General features: G+C 36.6%; 1 protein-coding gene across 5 annotated transcripts in view; it reads right to left on the bottom strand.

Moving 5' to 3' along the window:
* LOC141901467 (heat shock 70 kDa protein 14-like) overlaps nt 1-17,924 on the bottom strand; it is a 155,791-nt gene that overhangs the window by 56,249 nt on the left and 81,618 nt on the right. For all 5 annotated transcript variants that reach the window (XM_074788714.1, XM_074788715.1, XM_074788713.1 and 2 more), the window contains 2 exons: nt 15,973-16,077; nt 5,534-5,695 (listed from right to left, as the gene is read on the bottom strand). In XM_074788714.1, the coding sequence (XP_074644815.1) occupies nt 5,534-5,695; nt 15,973-16,077 (267 nt within the window). The remainder of the gene's footprint in view (nt 1-5,533; nt 5,696-15,972; nt 16,078-17,924) is intronic.

Below are 17,924 nucleotides of genomic sequence, written 5' to 3' on the forward strand. Positions count from 1 at the left end.
ACTGCTGATTTTCAATTTGATTTCATGGATGAGAATGATGACGTAGTACCCACTGGAGATGATGAGTTCGTTTACAGGGCCATTTCAGTCCCCAGACATAGAGTCTTGTTACTCAAATATTACTAATAATAATGGCATAGCCTCTCCCAAAATCTTAGCTGATGTTCAACAGAGTCGACTACTACAGAAAATTCAAGAAGCTCTCAGACCAGATGCTGAGTATGTAATAGAGAGAGCCAAGCTTCGGGCAGGGCAATTGAAGATTTTACTGTCAGTTATGGTCAATCAAAAGAAATTTAGCTTCTGGTTTGACCCGACAACAGATGTGAATTGTGTGTACATCGTTCAGAAGGTACTGGACAATCCTAAGATTAGGAAAGTGGGTTCATTGAGTAAATGGCAGAAACAATTATATTTAATGATTCTTAATTGTATTATTATATTCTTGTATGATAGTTTGATATGTGTATGATAAACATGGATAATGACCTTTTATTTTTTTAACTGAGGCCAGAATTTGACTGCTCAGTGTCAAACCATTTAAATAATGTACGTAGAATGTATGACAAAGTGAATATGCACCTCGTGTATAACGCTCAGAGGAGAGTATTATTTAGTTTCTAGTTTTAATAATCTTTTCAAGATGACAGGTGACCACATGACTTGTTTTTCAGTGCTAGTGGTATAATCAAGCATGTACCGACAACCCAGTATCTAGTGGAAGCTGCACTACAAGCAAACGTTTTAGCTTTTTCAACAAATGGTGTGATGGTGACAGTTCCAGTATCTGTTGTATCTTACGTAAGTAGATGTTGTTTTTTTAAACACTTCATATCACTGATGTTTTCCTATTTCTAACTATTGGTATAAATCAGAGGTCAAAAATGGATCTCACAAGTTTTATAACTATGTTTCGAAGTGGTCTAATGTAAATAACCACAAGTTTAATCATGTGTTGATAAATTTCAATTGTTGATTAGAAATTTTTCTAAAATAGAAAAAAGGGATTTAATGTAAAAAAAAGGTTAACCCCAGTACAAAGGTGAAGGGGTCAGGATAAGTGTCACGTGATCTGAAGTCACGTGATGCTTAGCCGCAACACGATCTGTCTTCTGTTCGTGGACCCCAATACGATAAGCCCTGTCGAATTAACTAGCATATAAAGTACAACCACTAGTAGTTTCGCGTTATGAGGATTTTGATACCCGGCATAAAGGACGATCCCAACTTACAGTATGGTTCAGATGATAAATTCTATCATATAAAGTTCGAATAGTGGGATTTCTTCAATCATATTTCTCCATGCTTACCGCTGCTATTATTATCTACTCAATTAACATTCTCCGGTTTCCGGTGGCATTTATTCACACCTTGATGGTCTAATATAGAGAGTTCTTGTATAAATATCCTGGTATTATATTTTGTTCTCAATACGCCTGATGATGGCTAACAGTTGTTTGCCGAAACGTCGCTCCTCAAATATAATCATTCTGATTTTTCAATCTTGGCTTCGTTATTGTGGGATTTCTCTCGTTATCATCATACACGCATATTGTGTATCTTCTCGTCTTATGACGGTATGGTCTGTCCCATCCTGGCGGTTTGGTTTTAAGTTGCTATTACGTATTATAGATTTGATGGTATTTGTTTTTCAAATTCATTTTTCATCTGTACCTATAAGCTGAAGGGTTTTTCATTTCTTTGTATAAACAGTCATGTATTAACAGCCAATTTTCGTTGTAAGCGTTATTCATGTCCAAAATAAGAAAATAAAGAAGAATAATAACACGTGAAGAAGTCCAGTCTACACGGTCAACTAGTTTATTATATACCACTTCAAGCGTTCAAGCACTTATTCTACTCTACAACACTTGTACACAGTAATATTGAATTTTTATAAGTTTCAATATTTTAATACAATGTTTTAGAGTGACTGTCAATATAACTTAGGTGAAAGTAACTTTTATGTATTAATTTTATGTAGTAATTCGTAATTAGATATTCTTCTTGTAAACACTTCACTGATGTTTTTCTATTAAATTTCTAACTATTTGTATAAATCAGAGGTCAAAATGGATCTCACAAGTTTTATAATTATGTTTTGAAGTGGTCTAATGTAAACAACCACAAGTTCATTAAATCATATGTCATAAATTTCAATTGTCGATTAGAAATTTTTCTAAATAGAGAAAAGGGATGTAATGTACAAAAGGGTTAATCCCAGTACAAGGGTGAAGGGTTCAGGATAATTATCCAGGGATGAAAACAGGAGGTATTGGTATCGGAAATTTTGAAACATTATGAATTTACCTTTACACTATATACAGGGTGTCCCATTAATTACTATACATAAAGAACTGCCCGTCATTTTCAAACAGCTTGAGATATATCAGCCAAATCTCCAGGATAGATGGATTACTATAATACTTTTCACCACAAAAAATTACTTTACTAAAATCCAATTAGTTTACAAAATATACTAGATGAGAGAAGCTGTCAATTTTATCACATGATTCAGTCTATTGTTGAAATTTCTCTGTACGTTGCCAATCATCTGTGTTATTGCAGACGTTTCTCTTTAAATCATCAATAGTTTTTGGTTTGTTTTAGTACACTGTGTCCTTCAGCAGTAGCCCCACAATTAAAAGTCCAGTGGATTTAGGTCAGGCGAGTATGGGGCCCAGTAGCACAGTTTGCAGCGCTGAGATACTGTGACCAAAATGCCTATGCAGAACATCAATTGTTTTGCGTGCTGTAAAACATTGCACACCATTCTGTTGGAACCACACTGGATTGAGACTTCCTCTAGACATCTACACAGTTTTGTAATGGAGTACTGAATCGGCATCGTATGATAGCCGGCTCTATTCATAGTCACCATTTCCTTTTTTGTCAAAAAGTGTGGCCCGATTATAGGCCCATTGGATGACCTACTGTATGGCAAATCAAAAGATCACACCTAGTAGACAACAGACAGCTCACTTGATGACATTAAGTGGCTTCTCTGCAATCAGATAGGGATTTTAAACTCCAAAATCTGTGATTCAGACTGACAGAAAGATTTGGTTTCCTAAAAAAACAGCATACAGTCTAGGCTTTTTGTTTCATTGACATACACATGATTTAAAAGTGATCTATTCTAAATCGAAATTACACAAAATCCCTACAACAATGTAATCAGTTGCTAGGAAATCACTAAGCAAATTACCATAGCAACCATGATAATAATCAAAAAGTACCGTTACATTCTATCCTTTGGTGGAAAATCGAAACATTTCATTGAGAAATGTGGAGGATACAGGCAGTTCTTTATGTATAGTAATTAATGGGACACCCTGTATAACCTACTGGAAAACATTTAATAATTCATTGACGATTTATTATTCCTAATTAAAAAGCGATCGCCATACGGAACGCAGTGGCGCTAGCAGTCGGTACTGAGGCATCATTATGATAAGGCATGTGAACACAGTGGCGCTAGCAGTCGGTACTGAGGCATGATATGTTAAGGCAAGCGAACACAGTGGCGGTAGCAGTCGGTACTTGGGAATTCTTATTTCAACGCCGGCGCGGTCCATTGCTAATAGGATAACGATTCTCATAGTTTTCACGTAAGATTATTGATTTTTTTTACACACACAATTTGATCGTACATCCTAGCGATATACGGTTTTACGGTTCGGTTTGGTAGGCCTATGTTATCGCTAACGATGTCTGATTCAGAGAGAATGTCACAGAGTCCACCCTCCCCCCATTTCTCCACGGATTTGCACTGATCTCAAGAATGATAAAAATGGGCCCTTGTCCACGGAAATCCGCGGATCCGCGGAAGATTTTCATCCCTGATTATCATGTGATCCGAAGTCACATGATGCTTAGCCGCAACAGGATCTGTCTTCTGTTCGTGGACACCAAGACGATAAGACGTGTCGAATAAACTAGCATATGAAGTACAACCACTTAGTTTCGTGTTATGAGGATTTTGTTTTTGGGAAAGGACGATCCCCACATTACAATATCATAAATATTATCTGAATTGTTTTATAAAGTCACTAGATTCACTTGTCTATTTTTCATGATTTTACCTCATTTATTTCGAAAAGAATGACAAATTTTGACTCAAAATTGCACAAAAACAATGAATTGCAACAATCAAAATTTTTAACAGCTAATAATCAACAGAAACAGCACCTACCGACTAATGATATGCCACTGCGAGCGTGAACGTGAAACCTATGTTTTTCCGTCTCAACCATGGGTCGAGTATGAACTTGAAAGGGTTAAATCTACTGCTTGTATTATGAAGATATTTTAAACTGCAATTCAATTCAATGTTATCTTAATTGCACCACGATGAATCGATAGTTTGGCAGTTTGATGAATCCGCGGGAGGCCTTCACCCCCACTCCCTTCCAAGAGTGATTCTAACTGAAGTTAACTATCAAAGTTTTGAGATGCTCCCTAAGGGCAATACCTGACCCATGGAGCTGATGGAGCCTAGGTGTGACAAGTAACGATCTGTCCAGCTTATTGGAAATTCCTGCTACAGTCTACTGAAGTTTTGTTACTCGGGCCATACATGCAAACACTATACCCAGATATGTGAATTGTTGGACCGGGGCAAACTGAGACATTTCCTTGTTTACGCAAAACCCTAACTGGTGAACTAACTCCAAGACTGTGGCCATTGCCACCCGATATTCTTGAGCCATGTTTGCTAGAGTAGACTCCGCCTAACTCGGTTCTAATTGCAAGTTTACCGAGTTAGCTGAATATTGACTTCATCGATAAACTTCATGTAACATTAGATATATGACAATTAATTTGTGTGTCCATTATAGGCATTATTAGGTCCATTTAATAGTTTATAGGAAAATGGTTTGGGGTTTTTGGGAAAGTAAGCTGCAAGAGGGGCTCGGGGGATTGTACACACAAAAGGCAAAAAAAATAGATAGGCAGATAACATTAGGCTATCCATGGACATTAGTGTTCTACCGTCAGTTTTTTTTCCAGAGAGTAGATGTATTAATAAAGAACAGGGGAACATTGAGGAAACTTTCTGTATGAAAGGGGAATAATTAATCTCCTTTGAATGAAAAAAAAACTTTTACTTCATTTTCTGATCATGGGAATTGGACCATTTACCTTACGCAGTTAGATATCTATAGTTGTGATTATATTGGGTCACGGGGAAGCAAAGAAGTATTATCGTATATACTAAATAGGCTCTAACTCCAATCAAATGATTACTCCAAGCTCCCCATGGAGACTAGCCTCCAACGAGAATGAAACACTCCACTTCTATCAACACAAGGTCATCTCCAGCTAACTCAAAGGCCAAGTGTCATGGGCAGAAGATGGATTTGAGCATAAAATCTACGAGGTAAGGCAGTTAAGCGAGTAGAGCAACAGTGAATAGGGGATACATTTTATAGAGAGATGTACCGCATCTTCAGACACGACCTACTAGCACTATAGAATCCATCACCACCAAAAGCAAGTATGCAAAAAGAATCACAATACATGTACTTACTTTTTGAATTCTCCAACAAAATGATCAACCAATACTTGGTCAAACAATGAACCGCCAATGTAATCATTTTCAATTGAGGAGATTATTCTATACAAGCCATTACTGACATTAACGATTGTCAAATGAAGAGATGAACCACCCATTTTGTACACTATAACATTTCTGAAATAAATAAGAATCATCTTTTACAAAACAGCAGTTGGATTAAATTACATTCGGCAGACCACATTTAACTAGAGGTCCGAAGGTCCTGTGCTCAGACAACAAATGCACACAATGAACCACTCTCCTGCAATGACTTTGATCAAACTGACTAACGAAATTGCAAATAACATAGATAATAAAAAGACAACAATTGGAATATTTGTGGACCTTTCTAAAGCTTTTGATACTGTAAACCATCAAATCCAAAAAAACTTAAATTCTATGGTATCAAGGGATTGCCCCTACTTTGGTTTAAAAATTACCTAGAAAATAGACGCCAAGTCGTGCAAATAGAAAATTATATATCGGACCCCTTGAAATCAGTATACGAGTTCTGCAAGTGTCCATTCTAGGGCCCTTACTGTTTTTATTATATATTAATGACAGCACCAATGTGAGTAATCGCATTAATCTTGTTCGCCGATGACATGAACGCCTTTATCAGTGATACCGACCACTGTCGCATTATCCTAAACATAAATGCTGAATTATCTAAATTATCAATATGGTTTCAAGCAAACAAATTATCATTGGACTTGAAAAAAACCAATTATATAGTATTCGGTCCTAATTTACCTAACAACATATTTATTCGTATAAATGGTAAACCAATAGACCGCGTAAAACATACCAATTGATGAAAAATTATAGTGGAAAGAACATATTAATAATACTAGAATAAGAGTTAGCGGTGTAGGTACACCGAATCGACTAAAGCATATTCTACCACAACGTATTCTCACCAATTTATATTTTGCTCTTATCCACCCACTCCTAAGCTACTGTAATATTGTATGGTCGTCAAATCATTCAAATCTCTAAAAACCCTTTACTCCTATTACAAAATCGTGCCGATAGAATCATCACTAACTCCTACTATCTAGAACATTCTAATCCACTTGACTTAACATTTTGAAAATCCAAGATATTAATAAATTCCAAACTGGTTGTTTCATAATAGATGTATGGTATATGGTTGTTTCATGTATAACTACTCCCATAATAATATTCCTCAGAGTTTAGAAAATTATTTCCCTCTAAGAAATCAATTTCACAGCCGTTTTACTAGAAACCGCAATGACCTAAACGTTCATTATTTCCAGGGACAGTTAAAAAAGCATTCGTTAAAGGTTCTAGGCCCCCAATTTTGGAATAGATTAAGTACAGACATAATAAATTGCCCATGGGCATAGTGTGGTTTACCTTGAAAGCTAGAGGTTGTTTGGAGGAAGGGCATTGCTTGAAAAATCTTTTTAATTTGTGACTTCGAAGTTCTAGAAGTTTATATTGTATTTTATCTTTCTTAAAATGAAACAATACCTATGGTAATATGTGAAATAATTATATTACCACCAGCGATGAGCATTTAAAATTCGCACATATATGGCACCTAATCCAATGAACTAAAGCGCCATTAATGGCTTTCCCATAATTATTTTAGTAGCGCCGGAATTCCCCGTTTATTCCAAAAACAGCCAATCTCATTCGCTCGTAGAGACGACGACGCCTCCCAATCGAGGTCATTGCAATTTTACACACGAGAGCTAAGAATTTTCCCGCCAAAAACAGCTTTTCGTCGAATATAAACAAAGTTGACCATGTCATCGACGGAGGTTCGTCATGTCTTCAATCGCATCGATTATACGTCGCTTAACCCGAAAACCAATGAAAAAATGCTCACATGAAAAAACGTACCGTGATTTTACATGAATTGGCTTGATGCCAACCTCATACTGCTGACATACTGCGAATTCATAGCACAAAACCAGTTAGTTAAATGCCTTTTACTACTAAAACAGATTATCATCAGTCAGGAGTCTATAGGAGTCAGGAGCTATATCATCAATCATTCTATGCAGTGTGTCAGTTATATCATCTATTGAACTGGGAACTGAACACCATGAATGGGCCTATATTCTGCAAAATACTCCCTCTGTAATGGTGATTGCAATAGATTGTATCACTCTTAGAAGAAATGCTGTTTCATTTTACATGAAACAAAACAAGACCAGATGAACAAAATTAAACAAATTTGATGAAAATGTCCCTTCTAGTTTTTGTTTTATGAACCTGTGGAAAACACGAAAATCCTGGCAAAACACAGCATTTCCTAAATAAATAGGCAGGCAGGCAGAGTTAATAGCAGGGTCTCTAAAACAGCAGGGGCCAGTTGCACAGTCGTGACTTTCAAGTCCAAAAGTGGTCAGAAGTTGGTCTTAGACTGGCCTTAAGTCTAAGCCATGACAGTACAACCGGCCCCAGGGTCTCAACCAATGACTGAAGGCCAAAACAGGGTTCATAGTTGTAAGACTATGGTAAAATAAGCACTTTTTTCAAAGCAAAGTAAGCACTTTTGACTGGAAAATCAGGATAGAAATTATGAATTTCACTACCATTCAATCTCATGTGCAAAATGCATATGCCAAACTGCAGCAGCTTCACAAAAAAATTTGCAAATTTTTTTGAGCCAATGACCAAATGAATTTTGAATTGGTTGGAGTGGGCCTATTGATTTTAGCACCAAAAATGAAAGGTTGAAAATAGAATATATATTCTTATATAAAATAAAGAATGTATAATCTTATTTGAAATATATAACTTTTCAGATTACAGATCTTATAAAATGGAAGGGAATGTAGCTTCCTTCATTGAGTATATTCCGCAAAATGTCAAAACATACAAACATACTGACTTTTTGTTTATTTCATAGAAATCAAAACAAATACTGGCTATGATTATTTTTTTAATATACAAATAAATACCGACAGGAATCCTGAATGATAGATAGGTCTTAAAGGTGAATTGCGTTTATGAATTTTAGGAAGACCATAAGCATAAGGAAGGTTTTGGAGCTGAGAGTTGAATTCGGAGATGAAATCTGAATGATTGGGAAATTTCTGAGATGTTTTTCAAACCTAAATTAAAAGCAGATTGCATCTTTTTCAAAGGGTTGTTTTTGATGGATTTGTAGAAATTGGAATCACCGAAAAAGCAGACACGTTAGAATTCTAATTGATCAAATCTTGAATAACAATTTTAACGCCTTTACCAGCCTTGGAGATGCGGATGGTTTTGATGGATTTTAGTTCCTGGAGAGAAATCGTTTCTTAAGCTGGTGTACCGCGCAAAGATTCTTAATGCCTGAATGAAGAGAGTGCCAAAGGAAGCCATCAGGTATATGGTGTCTGAGAAAACGTTCTGCTTGTCGCATTTTATAGAAAGTAAAGTTGGTAGTTTCTTTAGCTTCCAAAATGCAATGTCTGAGATGGGATGGTGCTTCATGGGAAGGTTTGAATAAGCACTTATTAGCGCCATTTCAAAACCCAAAATAAGTGCAATCCTGTAGAAGCTTCAGCTAGTGCAGATTACACCGAAAGTGGCCATTTAAACACCTGTATGTGCCCGGTAAGGTAAAAATACCTTGGTTTACGGTTCATGTCCAAAATTTGATTGGGTAGGTAGGTACGGAAAAAATTCATTTAAAAAAATTATTTTCAATATCACTGATCAAGGGTAGCTAATGGAAGTAATGTATCAGTTTACCCTCACCTCAAAAGTTGATGAGAGTTTATCATCATTCATTATTTTAGTCACAAAATAATCAGCAACACCAAAAAAGAACTTTAACAACAAGAGACGTGTATTTTGTTCCATCTACCATATTCATTCGAGAGGTTTTACAAATATGTTAATTATAGATCACCTGTGAATTCCTCTTATCAGAGAAAATGTTGACGCTGAAGAAATGTGTGAAACTGCTAGGCCTCTCCTCTAGTACTAGGTGGTATTATATCCCGTACCTAGTTCTCCAGTTTTAACCCCCCTCCAAAAAAAAAATTATCTTATCAACATATATTATTTATAATGCCTGTTGAATCAGAGACTTGAACAAAAGAAAAAAAAATAGGCTATTAGAATTCAACAGAGACCTAGACTGACAATTCCAATGATTTCTGGCAGCACTTGTAGTAAAATTTGGCAAAAGCTTCAATTTATAGTGAATAGAAGGCGCTAGTGGTAGCTCAGCTGTCAAAATAAGTTAGCTCACAAGGCAGTCACATTCTGATAATAATCCCTGAGTTTCAGGTGATAAACATTGCAATCCAAACGTTTAACGGCAATCTACATATTAATCAGGGTTTTCGGTTTCTCCACAGAAAACCCTATTGATATTCATGTGATTTATTCTTTTTTTCCCTTTACCACACTATTTTCGTCGAAAGAACAAAGGCTTTTTACATTACCGCTGTTTCCAATACAATTCGTATAGTATCGTTTAGCTCTCTTCGATCTACAAATGCTCCGTCGGTATTTCGATGAATCGACGTTATAAAAGCACTATCGGGCTGTAAACATCGAAAATTGGGCCCCATTCAATGAGGCGACATGTTTTTTTGAGTCGTCATCCCAAAATTCACCGCAGACTGCGCGTCACTTGAATTATCAATTCAAGTATAAATAAACAAATTAATTACCGCGAGACTTCACATTCAGCCGCAGTCTTCAAACTAACCCGTCAAAATAACCAATGTCTGAAAAAACCTCTTAAAGGCCGAGGAGTATGGATGCTAGTTAACCGGGTGGCAAACACTTGAGATCAGTCGTCCCACTTTTACAGTATCTTGTTTAAAATGTTTAGAGTGAGCGAGGTTGGCTCACAACAGAAAAGCAGGTCACACACAGTAAAATTTGACAAATTCATAAAAGTTTTCATATCAAGTTCTAAACTAATTTTAAATAATCTAGTCATAGTGGGAATGAAAATCTGATGCTAGCGATCTTTTTTGTAGAGATAGGGCCAAGATTAAAAATTTTAGAGACATTTCAAATTTTTTGAAAATCATCAATTTTTATCCGATTTCGATGAAATTTGGACACAACATTGATGGTAGATAGCTGAACAAGTGTACGAAATTTCAGACTGATCCATTAACCATAGAAAAAGTTTTGATGTTGCCAAATTTTGGTACTATGAATGAGGCTATGTTTTGTTTATGTATACTGATGACTATAGGTATCAAATTACTGTTAATGTGCTCTGTGAGCTACACTAATTCACTGGATAACTCCTCCCTCTATGTCATTCAAAGATTCAAATTTTGAAGGAAATACCAACTAAAAAGCTTAATTTCTCGTAGAGGAGGGCCTAAAACACATTTTTGACTGCAGAAATGAATATATTACACATTAATACATATGTCTGACAAAAAGGAGGGTCCAAATCGGATAACTGACAGAGAAAATAGGAGATTTCCAGTTTCAACCGTTGGAGCTCTCCACTGCACTATTGCTTCATGGGTACTGCCATCTTTGACATTGATCGGGCTTTTATACTGCTCCTCGGCCTTTAAAGACAAGGCAAAGGTGGCAAAACTCTAGTTATCTTGTAAATTAATGTTAATGAAAATTAAATCAAATACTGTTAAGTTAATCTTAAGCTTTCCAGTTTTAATTTGAAGTTTTATCTCCGGTTTTGATGTTTTTATATTGGAAACTTTTTTGAAATACAGGTCACGTTTTTGTAAATGACTGAGGCACTTCCTCGAGTACATACCTATCATTTAGGTATAATTGCTGTTGTGGGGATAAAACAACATTTTCATGTCAATTGGTCATTAACCCTTTCGCACCCAGTTGTACCAGTTGACACTGGTTACCAGGGATCCCGGCTGTACATTGCAACAATAAACCAAAATTAGTAACTTAAAATTTCTAACTTCAAATTCCTCTAGTGCCAAAACTTTTGCTCCTAGCCTTTAGCTGTAAAAACTTTCTAGAGCACATTCTGCAGATTCTTATGGTATATGATGTTTTTAGATTTGACAAAAGAAAATTTGGTAAAATTTGAAGTTTTTTGTATAAAAATGTATGAAATCTGCCGAATTTTGTGGGAAAAGTTTATAATGTCTGTAAAATCAGAAATAAATGCTAACTGCACTACAAAATGTGATCTTAATTACATATATGACAATAAAAATAGAGAAATATTAATATCATTACTTTTCTTTTTGGAGGAAATGGCGTTCATAGTACCGTACATAGTGCTTCTGCGTATGAAAAATTTCAAACACGGCACAGCGCATAGTCCAACTTTAGGAACACAATTTTTGCACCTGTATACTGTTTGTTTTTGTCTAAGGTAATTTCTTGGGTTCACTGGATCTCTCTTTGTACATACAGCGCAGTTAGGTTTCTGGTCAACTTTTTCGAGGAAATGTCTTTCAGTCAGACGCATCTCATTATCACCTGCTGGGACAACTGTCGGACGGGTCCTCGAGTATCCCTCCAAAGTTCTTTCGCTAAATCCAACAAAAAGTCATGATGTTCACTGGGGTTAGTTGTCACTGACTTATACAGCAGATAAGCATTTGTAATCGTAGTGACAATGAGGTGAAATAATACCTTTTTCCACCACTTGACCGTACGTTGAGTAACACTGAAATACGAATTCATTTGATCTGATCGATCAACTCCTTCCTCCCATAAAAAAGTTGTAATCCTTTACCGCGGTGGGTTTATCAACTTATCTATATCCATTTTGTTGGCGTCTGTCACGAATAGATTTCTTACAGTATCTGATGAATGAATAGTTGAAAGCAGACAAACTGGGCGTTTGTCCATCCATCCGATGGCTAAAACCTTTTCATTATATTTATAGATAGGGGAAATTTCGCGAAGAATTCGCTCAGTAGTCTTTCTGTTGAATCTTTCTGTTGGACCGTTCCACATGCACCTATCCCCATTGTTTTTAGATCCTCACATAATGCTACATTTGAATAAAAGTTGTCCGTGTACAGTACATGACCATGTTGAAGTCCGTCCAGAAGATTTTTGACCACTTTCGAACTCAAGTCTTTCTCTACAAGGTCACCATCTTTCCCAGAATATAGCTTCCAGTCATATACATATCCAGTTCCACTGACTGCAAGCACCCAAGCTTTCATTCCCCATTTCTTGGGTTTTTTGGGCATATATAGCATAAAATGAATACGTCCCTTGAAGGCCACCATACATTCATCTATTGATATGTTTTTCTCGAGATTATACGCTTGCTGCCAAGCGGTAGCTAAATCTTGACTAAAAGATTTGATTTTAAAACACCTATCATATCCAGGCTGACCTTGTGGTACAGCCTGTGTATTGTCCACAGTGTGTAGAAACCTCAATATATCCTGAAACCTATTTCTTGATATAACCGACCTTATACCAGGCATTTCTATCATCCAGTTGGTACTCCACATGTTTGAAAGGATCTTTTCTGCATGTTGCTGCAACTATAATAATTGCTAAAAAAGTATTCATTTCCTGATGAGTAACGGGCTGCCATGAATTCACCACAGATGCTTTTGCATTTTGTCCAGCGGCATACTGGTTGAAGTAACGATTTGTTTCTGTTACTAATTTGTCAACTATATGTGGCAATAATGTTAGGTTAAAAAAATCCTTTTTAGTGTACCCTGTAGTATCAACTACAGGCTTTCCTTGATTTGGTGTATTCAAATTCTGCAACCAATCTGGCATAGTCCCGTCGTGGTCCTGCCAGTTATCTAGCAATGGCGCATTTGGAACTGCATGGCCGCGACCCCTGCCTCGACCCCTGCCTCTTCCTCTTCCTCTAGCTGGAGCAGCCTTTCCCCTGCCTCTAGGCCTAGCAGGAACCCTAACAGGAGATCTGGATCTGCTTCTCTGTCTATTAGGGGGAATAATTCTACCTCTAGGCCTGCCACGATCATCTTGATTATCAGATTGATTGTCACTGTCATGATCACTACCAGAATCAGGGGCAGGGGCAGGTGGGGGAGACGGGGGAGGCAGTGGATTGTCCTCATCTGATGCATAATTGTCGTCATTATCAGAAACATTTGACTGGGATTCATCATGTTCGTCGCTATATTCAGAATCAGACGGCAAATCGTCATCTCCAGAGTCATCATCTTCGAAAATTTCATCTAATACCTGGCTAACATTATGATTTTTCACGTAAAAATACTCCAAAACTTTGAATTGCAACTTCGTAAAATTTTTACGGCGGCTAATCGACTGGGACGCCGTCTATACTAGGCACTGTCTAAAACGCGGATCCGGCGCCGCATGCCAGAGAATCTCGAGGCAATGTAGCGGGTGGTCATGATTCGACATTAGTCGAACATGGAAATTAAACTGACAACAATTGGATTTGACTAAAGTCCAACATGGGCAATAAGGGTTAAACACTGATTTAAACTATTATCAAACTATACGCCCACGGGCCTTGTGAAGTCTGAGCATCGGGTAAAGTACTTTGCATAGCCAAGACATTTTAAAATGACTTTGAGCACGGATTCTCAATCCCCATTTCTGCAAAATTCATTAAATTCAAAAAAATTCTTTTAGTCCTTCATGTTTTCATCAGAAAAACATTTAGTGTCCGGCTTGACTTACAATCGGGTAACTCTTCAACAGTTCTTCAACTTTGTGATTTACCAAGTGCAAAAGTTCTTTTCATTTCTCGTATCGAATTTGTCACAATATCCACCCCGTTGTTGTGTTCATGACACACTGCCGTATAGGCAAGCGTCTCAAGTTTGTCCACCTCACAGCATCAAATTTGAGGTCCAATCAGCCAGCCGTCCCTGGTCGCCGGATGAACATCCGGAGAGCAGACGCGGTCAAAAACCGCAAAGCCTGCAGCGCTAAAGGCGTTTTTGAAGCCATACGTTTTATGTTTATATGCTTAAGAAATCTGGTTTGTTTGATCGGTGTTCAATTATGCAAATCAGTACAGCGCAGCAATCGTCTGCACATCAAAAGTAAAGTTTTTTCATCAATATAACCAGTGGCTTGCAAAAAATGAGCATAAAAATTTCAAATACGTTGAAATAGATTTATATTTTAATAGATTATCCATAACACTGACAAATTTAATTAATATTTATTGTCTCTTTAGTTTTAGACATCTCCGATAGTACACGTTACGTGGCGCCACTAGTGCTAGTGACTCATTCAGTGATACGTGCAATACAAAATTTCCCATGCCCCAGCCCACGAAAATGAGGGCATCAATCAAAAATCTGAAATTTCAGCGTTCAAATCGCAGTTGTTATCACGGAGATGTTCAAAAGGTTACTCTTACGTTTCGAGTCATATTAATGAGTCTAAGCTACGCTTAGACCTAAAATCTATAATTAAACTATTCATTAAAATAGTCCTTGCAATAAACAGGAATCTGGAATTTTATCAAATTTTTTCTTTGTTTGACAATGTGCTTAGCCGACTAACGGTGCCAACTACCAGCCACAGGCGCCATCTGTAGTTCAGAGGTGAAATGAAATAGCTCTAGACAATCTCACACGCGTGTACTCACTGCCTGTTCTGTGCGCGTCCACGCTAAAGTTGATTGAATGTGGGTGGGTCCCGGACCCCTGATAAGTGCTCGTGTACATACCGCACCTGAGAATTTTTTTACAATGAAGAAAACTGTGGAAGTGATTAGGTTATCAATGCACCATATGCTGTGGACTATGCACTGAGTTGCCATGATATCGCCGTAGTTAGGATTTGCTGTACGGATAATGCACTAAGGTCGAATCAGGTTGTTAGTCATTTTCATTATTTTCTATACACACCTATATTCGGCCGATATAAAACTTGAATGTTTCATTTTGAACTATGTATTAAAAGATATACAAAATATCTAAGAGAAACAACATCAAAATCTATATCACTATATCTCTCTTAAACATCAAATGAAATGAAAATATTTGTAAATACTTAACACATCTCATCGATAGAAACCAATATGACAAAACTGTAAAATTATAATTGTGACAATAGCAGAAGTAATTTCTATCCAGATTAGGTTCAGAAACAACAAAAACCAAAAAACATGTGTAAAAACCATAACATTTAATCATTTGACTGCACAATATTTCTAATTCCAATTCCACACATATGACCAATTTTGCAGGAAACCTGAACAAGTTTTAGGATGCTACGGTGTTTAGTCAGAGGTTATTCTGTCATTCGTGAATTTATCATCAAGATGGTTATAATAGTAGTGCCCAATGGGACCTTCCTTTTAAGTTTTACGCTCAATTAAGTTATGGTAACTGGTCTGGAAAAAGATGAATACCATAGACTGGCACCATAAATACAGAAATCATTCAATAGTTTTTGGTGAAATGTGCAAAGTTCCAGCCTCAGGCAGTTATGCTAACAACAGAATATTAATTGTGATAGTTGTAATTGACACTTACCCGAATTCATGAATATCTGTTTGACCAATATCATATGCAAGAAGTGCTGCAGATGGCTCATTAATGACACGTAAAATGTTGAACCCGGCCAATTCTGCTCCAGAGCTGGAAATCAAACAAATGAGAATTCTAAGCACTTAGTAAAAATATACTAAAATATAAGTATCGGCAAATAATATCAGGTATTATTTTTTTGCACTGCTATTATTGGATTGATACAACTGTAGTGTAGTGAGCTTTTTCTTTGCAACTTATTTTTCATTATGCTTTATGGATAATTTCTTGATATTTTTCGTATTTCATATTTTCAAATACTTAGATTCAAACATCTATGCTTCACTCTATAATATGCTGACATGTACATATAACTCTATTGTGACATGGTACGTTGTTCCAATGGTTAATTCCTGTATGTATTGTTAGCTGTTTAATACCTCATGGCTATGCAAGAAGAGCTATTCTCTAACAGAAATTGTACGTATCAATTCAATTCAATTTAATTCAATTCAATTCAAAATAACATTACCACAGCTTAATATAATTACAAAGCATATCATTGGTTTACAGTAATAAAGTACAGGACAGCAAACTAGAGAATATTAAGTGGACACATATAGTTTGAAATCATTGTCAAAACATGAAATAATAAGTAGAAATTTGCTATCGGAGTCACGGGACATTAAGGATGGAAATTTTTCAGAGATGTGGCCGAGAAATTTATTGCTTGTAACAGAAAGAGTGAACATGAGAGGAGGAAGTATTTTTCGTCTTCAATTAAGTTTGAATTGCAGAGGGGGCAAGTCCTTTCAGAAATGGGGGTGATGGGGCGACAGTGGCGACCAGTTTCAATATTGAGTGTCTGCTTGTAGAGTCTTAATTTGGAAAGCTGACGCCTTTTCTCAAATGAGAGAGATAATAAGCAATTTTATAGATGAAATCTTTTCTTGAAAGTTTTGTATGTCTTTAATTTAGAGTTTGACGGGTCATTAATGAAATCAAGCCATTTAGTCTAATAGATGCTTAAATCGAAGTTTAATTGCTTGGATTACAGAAGGTTTGCCAAAACCTTGATTATACCAGACTTTAGAATATTGGAAAAGGTTTAAGATAGACTGGACACCAGATGACCAGTTTTTTTATGATAAAGAAGAGACATTGAGATTACAGAGACGAAACCAATATTTGATAATAGAAGGGATAATGGTGTAGACAATAGGAAACAAACCAAGTTCGCCGCGAGTAGCAGCATTGGAGGTTCTTCGGTTAACACCAAGAAGAAAGTTAGCATATTTAAGGAGGATATTTTCAGCAGGTACGGTGTGACAACAATCAAACAAGTTGATAGGATCAATTTTAGAAAAGAAAAAGGATCCCCAAACTTCGGAACCGTAGGAGAAGATGGGAAGGTCAAGGAAACGGGAGATGTTGTCACGGGTGTCGAGAGATTTAAGACTAAAAAGGGCACTATTGGCTAGGTCAACTAATCTGGAACAGGCATTTTTGAATTGACCAGCAATACTAAAAACAATTCTGAGATAGCAATAAGACCTTACAATTTCGATGGGTTTATCATTGAAGAAAAATTTATCTTTTTGGAGAAGGTGGCCGTTTTTGGCGAAAATGATAATCTTAGTCTTGTTGACGTTAACAGTGAGTCCCCACAGCTGGCAGTAGGAACTGAGTTTAGAGATAGCCAGTTTGAGGCCAGAAGCTGATTTTGAGATGATGACTAAATCGTCAGCGTATAACTAGGAAGTGGTTTCAAATGCTCAACAATCTAACACTTTCATTATTCAACGCCCCCTGGTGACAATGTACAAAAACCAATGACCTTGAAACTCACAACAAAATATAGAATATGTCAGCAGCTATGATTTTTTAATTCATTGTGATAGCAAAATATGCTACGTTACCAATTTAATATGGAAATACTAAGTTATTCTACTATTCAA

Source organism: Tubulanus polymorphus, chromosome 3 (genome assembly GCF_964204645.1).
Source record: "Tubulanus polymorphus chromosome 3, tnTubPoly1.2, whole genome shotgun sequence".
Classification (NCBI taxonomy): domain Eukaryota; kingdom Metazoa; phylum Nemertea; class Palaeonemertea; order Tubulaniformes; family Tubulanidae; genus Tubulanus; species Tubulanus polymorphus.